The 10542-nt window shown below is 49.2% G+C and overlaps 2 protein-coding genes across 5 annotated transcripts; one reads left to right on the forward strand and one right to left on the reverse strand.

Moving 5' to 3' along the window:
• Positions 1-26: 26 nt before the first annotated feature.
• On the forward strand, positions 27-6463 carry RNF25 (ring finger protein 25). The gene is made up of 10 exons (XM_016156727.2): positions 27-161; positions 2503-2577; positions 2825-2927; positions 3016-3083; positions 3181-3250; positions 4436-4507; positions 4606-4749; positions 5096-5188; positions 5485-5619; positions 5820-6463. The coding sequence occupies exons 1-10, from the start codon at positions 121-123 to the stop codon at positions 6396-6398; spliced, it is 1380 nt and encodes a 459-aa protein (XP_016012213.2). The 5' UTR covers positions 27-120; the 3' UTR covers positions 6399-6463.
• Positions 6464-6894: 431 nt separating this feature from the next.
• LOC107516724 (mitochondrial chaperone BCS1) lies at positions 6895-10500 on the reverse strand. Of its 4 annotated transcripts, XM_036236175.1 has the most exons (9): positions 10394-10470; positions 9625-10074; positions 9032-9400; positions 8791-8930; positions 8406-8600; positions 8078-8141; positions 7664-7833; positions 7350-7467; positions 6895-7203 (listed from the first exon to the last, which is right to left on the reverse strand). In XM_036236175.1, exons 3-9 carry the CDS (start codon positions 9349-9351, stop codon positions 6951-6953), a joined length of 1260 nt encoding a protein of 419 aa, XP_036092068.1. In that variant the 5' UTR covers positions 9352-9400; positions 9625-10074; positions 10394-10470; the 3' UTR covers positions 6895-6950. The 4 variants fall into 4 exon arrangements, with proteins under 4 accessions (XP_036092068.1, XP_016012218.1, XP_016012217.1 ...); XM_016156732.2 differs by lacking the exon at positions 9625-10074 and having other exon boundaries at positions 10394-10500; XM_016156731.2 differs by lacking the exon at positions 10394-10470 and having other exon boundaries at positions 9912-10378.
• Between the last annotated feature and the right edge of the window lie 42 nt (positions 10501-10542).

Genomic DNA, 10542 nt, shown 5'->3' on the forward strand with positions numbered 1-10542 from the left:
AGGACCCGGAGTCTGAGGTTGCCTAGAAACGGCTCCTAGCCACACTGCCTCCCGCGCTTAACTTTCCGCCTCCGACTTTCCCGAGAATATTTCCGGTTCCGGCTGTGGGCCGGAGAGGACATGGCGGCGTCTGCGTCGGCTGCTGCAGGGGAGGAGGACTGGTAACTTTGGGGCATGGGCTTTGGCTGACCGCCTGGACCCGGTCCCGGAGGACTGGCGGCGGCCGCGCACGGTCCCTACGGCGGGCATGTGGGGCGGAGCGAGGGATGAGGAATGGCAGAGACGCTGACATCTCTGCCTAAGAGAGCTTCTGGACTCGGAGCGGGTGGGTGGAGGGTTGCTGATCTGAGCGAGAGGAGACCGGATCTGCGCCGGCCAGGTCGGGTCACACTTGATCTGATTTGATCTCCTCTCCGGCCTCATCCCATCCCATTGTCTCCTCCTGAAGTGTATTTGCTCAGGGTCCCGGGGGATGCTTGCATATCAGATCGCCCCACCTCCCTTTTACCTCCCAGAACCGATGCCCTCCAGCTCACGTCCCCCTTTCCCTTTGAATCAGCCTGTTTCCCGAGAGGCTCTCCTCAACCTCCCTCCCCGACAGCATTAAGGAGGACTATTGTCTGAATAAAGCTTTACACTTCACAAAAAGCACTACTAGTCCTCTCAAGCATTCTTAACAGGAAACCAGAACCTGGAAGGACTCTTGGATTTGGAAATAAGATAAATGTGGGCTCACTCCACATTTTATTAGCTGTGTGATGCTGACCAGGACACTTACCTTCTGTGAGTCAGTATCCTCTGCTGTTAAAAAAAAAAAAAAAAAAGTGGGTGTGGCATCTACCTCATAGAATAGTTGTCAGGATTTCTATGGAATTGTAACATACATAAGCTCTTTTCATTAATACCTTTGAGATGTAGGCATCTGAGGGGACTAGAGGACGCCTAAGGGGTAAAATGACTTTCCAAAAGGTATATAGTTATGACTAGGAATCCAGGTCGTATGACTCTAAATCTTACATTCTTAGTACCAGGACATTCTAAAATCACTCCCGCCCCCCTTTTTGTTACCATCTCACCACATCCCATCCATACCTCACACCAGTTCCCAAGTCACAACTCGGTGAAGTATTGAAGGGCCTCTTGATGGAGCCTACACCTCAGTGTCTCATCGGTTCAGGAAGTCTGCCTAGTGAGTGCTAGTCTTTATTAAGACCATCTAGACTGATGGTTTTCAACCTATTCATGGGAACTTTAAGATTCCGAGGAGACAGTTTGAGCTATGGAGAGGGCAGCAGTGATTGGACAGCTAATCTGTGGTGCTCTGAGGCTCCCATGCTCATGTCAAACAGACCTACTCCACTGCCATTATTTTATACTTTGAAGTGTCTGCCTACGACTTAAAAAAAAAAAAAGTGTTGAGAATCACTAATATATATGTCATGTTAGGGGTAGCCCTGCTGTTGGCGAAGAGGGGGCAATCTACCTATAAGAAATCAAACCAAGCATGTACCTTTCCATGTGTTATCTGGGTAAAGCTTGGACTCAAACCAATTACTCATCTTCAATGTCATTACAACTGCTGTTTCTGTGATTAAAAATGTATGTCCTCTGATTTACATCAGGACCACTAGATTCTGACCTGGACAGGTTGAGCTAGATCAATTAGACAGCAAGGGTCATAAATACATTGAATACCAACTACATCCTTTCCTCTTTCCTTTTAAGGGAGGTTATATACAAATAGGAAAAAAAGAGGACACAGGCTAGCTACTATGGCCAACATGCTATCAGATGCTTTAAATAAATCATTTTTCATTCTTATAGTAATACTAGAGAGTAGGTGGTATTATTATCTGTTATGGTAGACAGGGTAACTCAGCTTATAGAGAGAAGTAACTAAGATCACATGGCTAGTAAGCAATTGGTACCTAATACTGACTCCAGGGCTGATGGCTCTTCCACTACAACACAGCTTTTATACCACTGAGATCTGTTCTGTTCAGGCTGGTATCTCCTTTGAGAAGTTTAGGGTGACTGGTATTGGCAGTGTGTAGACACAGATCCACATAAACAGTGGTGTAGGGAAAGCCAGGAGTGGTACCGACAACCTTAATGTTAATCAGTGGATGTCATATTTATGGATTAGAGAGACAGTCTCTAAGGAACAACCAACAGTGCAGTGAAACTCAAAGGAGGGAATCAGGAAACCAGGCTCTGGTCCAATTTTTACTTCTGTTAAGCCTTGAGATTTGGGCTGGTTATTCCACCTTCCTGGGAATGTTTCCTCATCTATTGGCAGAAATGGTCTCTAAAACTCTGATTCCCTTGATTCCTACCTGGCCATTTGACAACTTGAAACATATTTCCCCCATTTTTATGAATGTTAGCAAGAGAATGCACTTAGTCAGGATGCTGTTTTTTCTACAAAGCTAGCCTTCATTGGCCTTTGTAGGCTTTAACAGGGAGAGCGTAATGGTGAGTCAATCTCCCCTGTCTCTCTAGGGTCCTTCCCTCTGAGGTGGAGGTGTTAGAATCTATCTATCTGGATGAACTACAGGTGGTTAAAGGAAATGGCAGGTACGTATTCAACTAAAAGTGAGCGGGAGTCCCCTTAGTAATAAGATTCCATGCAGAATCTGTGTGCCTTGATTCAGAGATAATGTTTCTTTCATGTACACAAAGACCGTTCCTTTAATCCTCACCCTCCAAAAGAGCAACTCCAATGCTTACATCCTCTGCCTGCTTTGCTGTCTCACCCCCATCCTCCCTAGCCCTCAGGCCCCTGCCCAGTCACATCCCAGGTCTCCACTTCATCCACCTGCAGATCTTCACCATGGGAGGTCTACATCACCTTGCATCCTGCCACAGCAGAAGACCAGGATTCACAGTATGTCTGCTTCACTCTGGTGCTTCAGGTCCCAGCACAGGTGAGGTCCCTAGCTTATGGTAGCAAAGGGGAAAGGGGACAGGCCCTGGGATGAAGTGCTTTAGCAGTAACTTGTGGTTTTCTCGTAGTATCCCCATGAGGTGCCACAGATCTCTATCCGTAACCCCCGAGGACTCTCAGATGAACAGATCCACAAGTAAGTGGGCTGGTCAGAGCAGGGAAAACTCAGAATACAGTTCAGTCTGGTGAGGGAAGGGAGCGGGCCTAATGTTTGGTTTGCTTTCTTCCTCCAGGATCTCACAGGCGCTAAGCCAAGTGGCCAAAGCTGGGCTGGGCGCTGCCATGCTCTATGAACTCATTGAGGTAGGAGGTGTCCTAGCCTGGGGAGATGTCCTTCCCTTCAAGCTAGAGCAGTTTCTCTCAGGGGAAGCCATTGACCTAGAATTTTGAATATACCTGGATTTACTCATTTATTTCTTGTTTAGGTAAGGTCTAAGTCAATCCAGAAAGATGAAACTCTTGTGTTTCAAAAAATCTCCCCAAAAGACAGTTGTGTAGCTTTCCCAAGTTTCCTATTCCAGCCTCTCAACAGAAAATTACTTTTCCCCTTTAACTTTCATTTTTCTTCAGTTTCCGTGCATTTCTTGTTTTCTTGGCACTGGGAACTGAAAGTAGCAAGAGATGGAACCCTGTCTGGAGGGTCTTTGCCATAAATGAACACCTGAAAGCTAATCCGCCATTAGAGCTGACTAGAAAAACTCATGGTTCTTTTACTCAGTTTCTATCCTAGTGAAGGAAACAACCCAGATGAAGCAACACCTAGAGCTACAGGCTAATACAGATAACATTTGCTATTTGAGATTAAAAACACAATTAAGTAGTCCTATTTTCCTCTACTTTGCATGTTTAAGAATATTTAGAAAAGAATGAAAGTCAGTGGCCTGGTGGCAAAGACTGGGCATAGACGACCACTGTATCACTCTCGAGTCAGGCCTCCACAATGCAGCTTTGAACTTTGGGGAATTCCAGAGCATTAGCTATTCAAATCACAGTGCAAATGCGTGTTTCACAGCTCAACTCAATGCCTTTTGAATTCTTTGCTCCTTTGGGTAGTCCATGCCTTGACTTTTTTTCTGAAAGCCTACTTCAGAACAAACTCAGTGATGCTCACAGGGTGTCAACCAAGAAAGGATGGCCTCCCAGGAGATGTATTTTTTTTTTTAATTTTTCTTTTTAGAAAGTGTGTTTTAATTGAACATTATTTTTCTCTCTAAAGTATATTGTTTTCATTTCCAAGAGCTATTAAAGGTGACTAAATGAGTGGGGAAATTTTTAAACTGGATTTTGAAGCCAGGCTGACTTGGAAGGAGGGGTGGGGGCTTAGAGCGAGGTTGATTCCAAGCAGAGGGAGCATCACCAAGACGGAAGGGCATGGACATGAGGTACCAGACTGGGTTGGTTGGAGATCAGCCAGCCAGTCACTCCTGGGAGTAGTATACAGTTCTTGCCGCTGCCTCCCTGTTTGAACAGTGTCTTCTCTCCTCTCAGAAAGGAAAAGAAATTCTCACAGATAACAATATCCCCCATGGCCAGTGTGTCATCTGCCTCTATGATTTCCAGGTGAGTTTCTCTCTTGGGACCTGGGTTCTGCTTGGGATGGGCAGTAGAGGGCTTGTGAAAGAGCTCGGCATCGTACCCTAAATCCATCCTCCCTCCAGGAAAACGAGGCCTTTACGAAAACACCCTGTTACCACTACTTCCATTGCCACTGCCTTGCTCGGTACATCCAGCACATGGAGCATGAGCTGCAGGTTCAAGGACAGGAGCAGGAACAGGAACGGCAGCATGCCACAACCAAACAGGTTGACCCACCAGTCCCTGCTCCCATTTGGCACCACTGACTCTCACAGCCTTTTCTCTTCATTCCAGTGGCTCTTAACTTTTTAAGGGTCATAAATCCCTTTGAGATTAATGAATGCTCACCTCTTTAGAAAAGGGCATCTTTATATACTTGTAATCATACTGCATATGGTTTCAGAGGGTTCCAGGCCTCTAGCTAGGCAACCCCGGCTCTGTCCCACCTCACTTCTGAACAGGTATGCCCGTGCCCTTCCGTCCCAGCCCTCTACAGATTAGGTTTGCTGACCAGGTTGGGCAGCTGGGGATCCTTCTGGGCCATGAAGCAGGGATGTGATTTCTCCTCTTTAGAAGGCAGTTGGTGTGCAGTGTCCGGTGTGCAGAGAGCCACTTGTGTATGATCTTGCGTCACTGAAAGCAGCTCCTGAACCCCAACAGCCCATGGTAAGAGAACTTTCTTCTAATCTGAACCAGAAATAATGGCATTCTCCAAGGAGGGAGGAATGGCATCTTGTTTGCCTTGAATGGGATCTCTAGAATTGGGCTTGACGTGCCTGGGACCTCTCTGCAAAGCCACAGTTCCCATTGGGAGCCCCAGGCTTCACTCGGGAGCCCAAATCTGAGGGATAAAACCAAGGACCTTGTGCAGACCTCCTGAGGCAGTACTGGAAGAGTAGGGGCTCAAGTCTGCTGCCGTCTGTTTGTTCATTCCCCCTGCCAATCTGTGCCCTTCCTTTCAGGAGCTGTACCAGCCCAGTGAGGAGAGCTTGCGCCAGCAAGAAGAGCGCAAGCGGCTCTACCAGAGGCAACAGGAGAGGGGGGGCATCATTGACCTTGAGGCTGAGCGTAACCGGTACTTCATCAGCCTCCAGCAGGTGAGGAAAGAGTTTCCCACTCCTCCCCTAATGACACCAACCTTCCTACCAACACCCCTCTGCCATGGCCATAGGGTTAGCTTTGTTTTACCCAGGGAAGTTACAGACTGATGTTAGTTGGCTCATTTAGTGGGCGAGGGACCTGTAGTTAACTGCTTTGAGATGCTGCATCTCCTTCACTGCATCTCACTTCTTTCTAGCCTCCTGCCCCTTTGGAACCAGATTCAGCTGTAGATGCCTCCAGAGGAGCCCAACCACCCAGTGCCCTTGCTACAGAACTATCTACTTCATCAACTGCCCAACCCACCCTGTCAACTCCTCTGCCTGTGGCCTCCCAATACACTTGTGAGAAGATTCCAAAGGCTGAGCCAAATCAGCAAAGGTTGGGGGAGACCCAGAAAGCTATGCTAGATACCCCCCGGTCCAGTCGAGGCCCCTGGAGACAGTCTGAACGGAGGCACCTAAAGGGAGGGGAGTACAATGTCTCCAAAGGTACCAATGACACCCAGGAACTGCCACCTCCTGAGGGGCCCCTCAAGGAGCCCATGGACATAAAGCCAGAACCCCATAACCAAGGGGTTGAAGGTCCTTCCCAAGAGAAGGGGTCTGGCAATTGGCACGGTCCCCCGCCCCGCAGGACTCGGGACTATGCTCGCTGGGAGCGCTCCAAGGGTCGGACACCGGGTTCTTCCTATCCCCGCCTGCCTCGGGGTCGGGGAGCCTACCGGCCTGGTACTCGAAGGGAAACCTTGAGCCTGGAATCTGAGGATGGTTCCTAGCAGTACTGTCGGGGAAGAGGGAAATGGGGGTGGGAGGGGGGGTGGAAATAAAGAGATTTGGCCTTGGTTGGCTTTCTTTGCTCAGTAGTGCCTAGCCTGTGAAGTATGGCTGTCTTTCTAAATTCCTAGCAAGGCTGGAATGTGACAGAGCCGCTCCAAATTTTCCCTGAAGTCTGTTCTCCCACAAGATCAGGATCTGGGTCAAGAGGGGTCTGACGTCTAGCTACTGTAGGAGGTTTCGGGGAAAACTAGTCGATACCAATATGCAGGAACCACCCTGCTGGGTAACCCACTGTATACAACCACATTATATATACCTATATCATTCACACACACACACACACACACACACTGTTAACTACAGTGTCTCCCCTTTGTCTTAGGCTATACTGCTAGCAGTTGCATATGCTCACACCTAATGGCCCCATAGGCATCTGTGATGCTTTTTACGCAAGTACCAATACAGAGTAGGAGGAAAGGAGGTCAGAGACCAGAATAGTGTGGCAGGTGTTTATTGATTCTCCTAGAGGAGAGCTTTGCATAACCTAGCTGTCACCTCTTCAGGGACTCAGCATTGTGAATTGCCCCTTCAGGGTCATTTTTATACAGCATGAAGTAGCCCTGCACCTGGGCAGGACTGATCTGAGTTGTAACTTGAAGGACATGTTTTGCAAAGGCCTCAGCCAAGGAAGGTGCTTGCCCTGGATAGAATCTCTGGAACATCTGAGTCAGTTGCCAGTGTGAGCAGTAGCCCACATACTCCTTCAGGTCTACTCGTCCAGGGCGTATCAGGGCAGGGTCCAGTCTAAGGGGACAAGGCAGCAAAAAGTCATAGATAGTATCACTGGTACCCAAAATTATGGTCCCCTCTGACCCTCCTGATCCTCCCAAGGCACTGAGGTGGTAGAATCTGGCCTCACGATCTCAGAGTAGTACCTCACTCTTTCCTACCTGTCAACATGGTTGGTGGTCATGAACACAATGCGGGCCTCAGTGGAAGCCACACCATCCAAGGCATTGAGCAGTCCACTGAAGGTGAGACGACCTAGACCCTGGTACTTGACTGGATCTAGAAGAAGGCAGAGATAAAGAAGCATGGGTGGTTGGTCATAGCCCTACTTGAAATTAGCCCCTTCTGTTCCCCCCACATTCCCCTACTTACCTGTACCTCTTGTAGGCTCTTATTGCTAAACCAAGCATCCTCTAGATTTCTACTTTCTTCAACTGTCTCTCAATTAGAAATATCCCTCAACTCCCTCACTTACTCTCTGCAGCCAGGTCTCGACTGAGAAAGGCAGCATCCACATCCTCTAGGAGCACCAGGCTTTGTTGTGGGGCCACACTCAGCAGGTGGTTGAGCCGGTCATCAGAGAGGCTGGAGTCTGTGAGACTCAGCAGGCAGATGCTGTGTTCCAGTTCCCCAGCCAGGGCTGTGCTATGGAGGATGGGAGAACAGGTGGTTGGCAACATGGGAATCTTAGCAGTGGGAAGCTGGGCCCAGCTGCTTGTTCCTCACTGTACTAGGTGTGTCTCTGGCCTATCCCTTCCCCCACTCCACCCTAATGTTCCACAGGTCTCATGTTTATCCTGGCTCTGTTCCCCACATTTATTTCTCTTTCCAATCTTAATAGCCCAGTTTTTCTTCAGTTTGAGAGTTAAGAGAAATGTTGACTACTCACATAAAACTGCTCTTTCCGCAACCAGGGGGCCCGTAAAGCAGGTAGCCACGTCTGTAGGGAATGCCTAGGAACATAGCCACGATGATGAAGACCTAAAATCAATCAGGTACTCTGCCCCAAATGTCCACATTCATTCCTAACCCTACTCCCTGAAGACCTGAGGACCTTGGTATTGGAAGAAATCATCCCCATAGGTAACTTTCCCTTTTATCTCTGGGAACTGAGCTAGAACTTTGTTCATACCATCTGGCCACAGAGACTGGCCTGTTTCCTCATATTCTAACACCACACCCAAAACAGCCTGGCCAAGACTCCAGCAGCATCTCACCTCTGTCAGTGTACCACTTGGGGTTATCGATGAATTCCCGGATATCTCTGACAATTCGGTCAGCCAGACCCTGTTCTAGAACCACAGAATTCAGTGGCCGCCGCCGGCGTGGATAGCCAAAGGGGCGCCATTCAGAGCCCATGGCTGTGTACATCACTGTCTTCCCTTCCTCCTGCTGCAAGGCTAGTTCTCGAGCTGAGAGAGGAAAAATGAGACAAAGCCAATATCCTCTCTGCTGTGCCACTAAGGCAGAGCTGTGCCAGAATAGCTTCCCTCAGCCCCTGCTCCCAGGGGCTCAGATCCTCCAAGCTTCTCTTCTTCTGATGTCAAATGCCCCCATTCCTACAAACCCCCATTAGAGCCTGCCTCTGCCATCATCCCACACCTTCCTCCAGGATGTTGAAGAAAACCTTGCGGTCAGTGCCCAAAGCTGTAAAGGTGACAGATTCCCAAGGAGTCCCCGTCTGCAGGTCTATCATCTGCATCTCTCGGCTTCGTTCCACTCGGATCCATTTTCCCTGATACCTGAATAAGAATGGTCAAAATGGGGTGATAGAATGGGTCACACCCAGCTCCCCTCATTCTCTTTTTCTACTCTCACAGCCCTCCCTGGCTCCCAACCTTACCAGATAAAGTGGTTTCCAGGGCTGGGGACAAATTCAAACTTAGTGGAGATGCGGCCACTCTCATGCTGAAGGTACGAGGTCTCGACACTGAGGTGCTGAGTACGGGTACTGTGACGGGTAAGCCAGCTAAGCAACCAGGCATAGCTCCTGTCTCTAGCAGGGACTTCCAGTGTGATCATGTAATGACGCCGGAATGCCACCAGGCCCAGCTGGGCACCCTTCCGGGCCAGGGCCAAGGCCGTACCCACACCCACCAACCCAAATCCAGCCCCAAAGTAGGGATTGTCCTTCAGAGTCAGAATAAAGTCTGAGAAGGGCATCTTGAAAGGAAAACACTGAACCTTACAGGTCCTGAGGCATTGTCAAAACCTGGGGATGGGGAGCAGAAGAGATGGAACAAAGCACAAGATTAGTTTAGAAATTAGACTCCAAAGCCCCTCCCTTCCCCAAGCCCTCCCTCTTCAGAAGCTGGGAGCAGGAAAGACAGGTCAGCTACTGAGTGCTTCAATGTCCTCCCTTTGTGGGTGGCCATGGTTTTGGAATGCAAAACCTAGCCCCTTGTCCCATTTTGCCCTTCATTATCCTCTTCATACCTGTTTCCTGCCAGAGGACTATGTCTGGAGATTGCTTAATCCTGAGAGAACAATGTAATGGGCTTGTCTCTTTAGAATTAATTTTAGCTCTTTCTTGAAACAATATCTTAATGGATCCCCACCTCCAGCTTCACCAAACTGCTATACAGGGGTCCAGGTGCTTCTTCATAAAGATGGCTTCAATCCTGTTACTATCCCTACTCCACCACCTCATGACAGACCACTGAATTAGGTAAAAACTCCTCTGCCTGGCACTCAAAGCCCTCTATAACAGGGCGCCCACCTACCTTTCATGGCTTAGTTCCTAGAACTAACTCTCTGTTGAACAAATATGCACACCACCTCCCACCTCCTGGTTCAAGCAGTTCTCTCGACTCGAAAGCCCATTTTATTTTCTCCGACTGAAGTCCTGCCCATCTGCTGCTTCCTTCATGGAGATTTTCCAGAAGTCTGCAATAAGACGGGTCTAATTCTAGACTGTAAGATCCTGAGGGGTAGGAAGACAAATCGTTTCCAGTACCCTCCCCGGCCCTCTGCCACTTTGCTCTGAGCCTGGCACGCGAGGCGGTGAAATGACAGCAGTGACCTCGACTGAGGCTCAGAGTCGGACCCAAAATTCTAAAATGCCTATGCATGGAAGGCCACAGACAAAGCCCTATCCGCTCCGGGTCCCTGTCGGACGCCCAGAAGCCCCCAGCGAACCCACTCCACGCCCCAGCTCGCGCCTCTGGCAACATGGTTTGAAGTGGCCGGTCACTCCGCCCCTTACCGCCATGACTCTCTGGCCCTCCCTCTCAATGGTTTCACCTCTCTGCACTCGAGGGAAGCGCCGCTCGGCCCCGCCACCCAGTTCTTTCATCTACTTCCCGCCACGCCCACCACAGAGGCCTTGCCACTCTGCTCCACAACTCTCGATGG

The sequence above is a fragment of the Rousettus aegyptiacus genome, unplaced genomic scaffold (genome assembly GCF_014176215.1).
Source record: "Rousettus aegyptiacus isolate mRouAeg1 unplaced genomic scaffold, mRouAeg1.p scaffold_m13_p_2, whole genome shotgun sequence".
NCBI classification, from domain to species: Eukaryota; Metazoa; Chordata; class Mammalia; order Chiroptera; family Pteropodidae; genus Rousettus; species Rousettus aegyptiacus.

Bases quoted from the DNA above. Each gene is read 5' to 3' on its own strand.
- RNF25 (XM_016156727.2), top strand. From the start codon at position 121: ATGGCGGCGTCTGCGTCGGCTGCTGCAGGGGAGGAGGACTG. The intron at 3,084-3,180 runs GTAAGTGGGCTG...TTCTTCCTCCAG, and splicing joins TCAGATGAACAGATCCACAA to GATCTCACAGGCGCTAAGCC. The intron at 4,750-5,095 runs GTTGACCCACCA...TCTCCTCTTTAG, and splicing joins AGCATGCCACAACCAAACAG to AAGGCAGTTGGTGTGCAGTG.
- LOC107516724 (XM_016156732.2), bottom strand. From the start codon at position 9,351: ATGCCCTTCTCAGACTTTATTCTGACTCTGAAGGACAATCCCTACTTT. The intron at 8,931-9,031 runs GTAAGGTTGGGA...ATTCTTATTCAG, and splicing joins CCTGGAAACCACTTTATCTG to GTATCAGGGAAAATGGATCC. The intron at 7,204-7,349 runs GTAGGAAAGAGT...TTGTCCCCTTAG, and splicing joins ACCACCAACCATGTTGACAG to ACTGGACCCTGCCCTGATAC.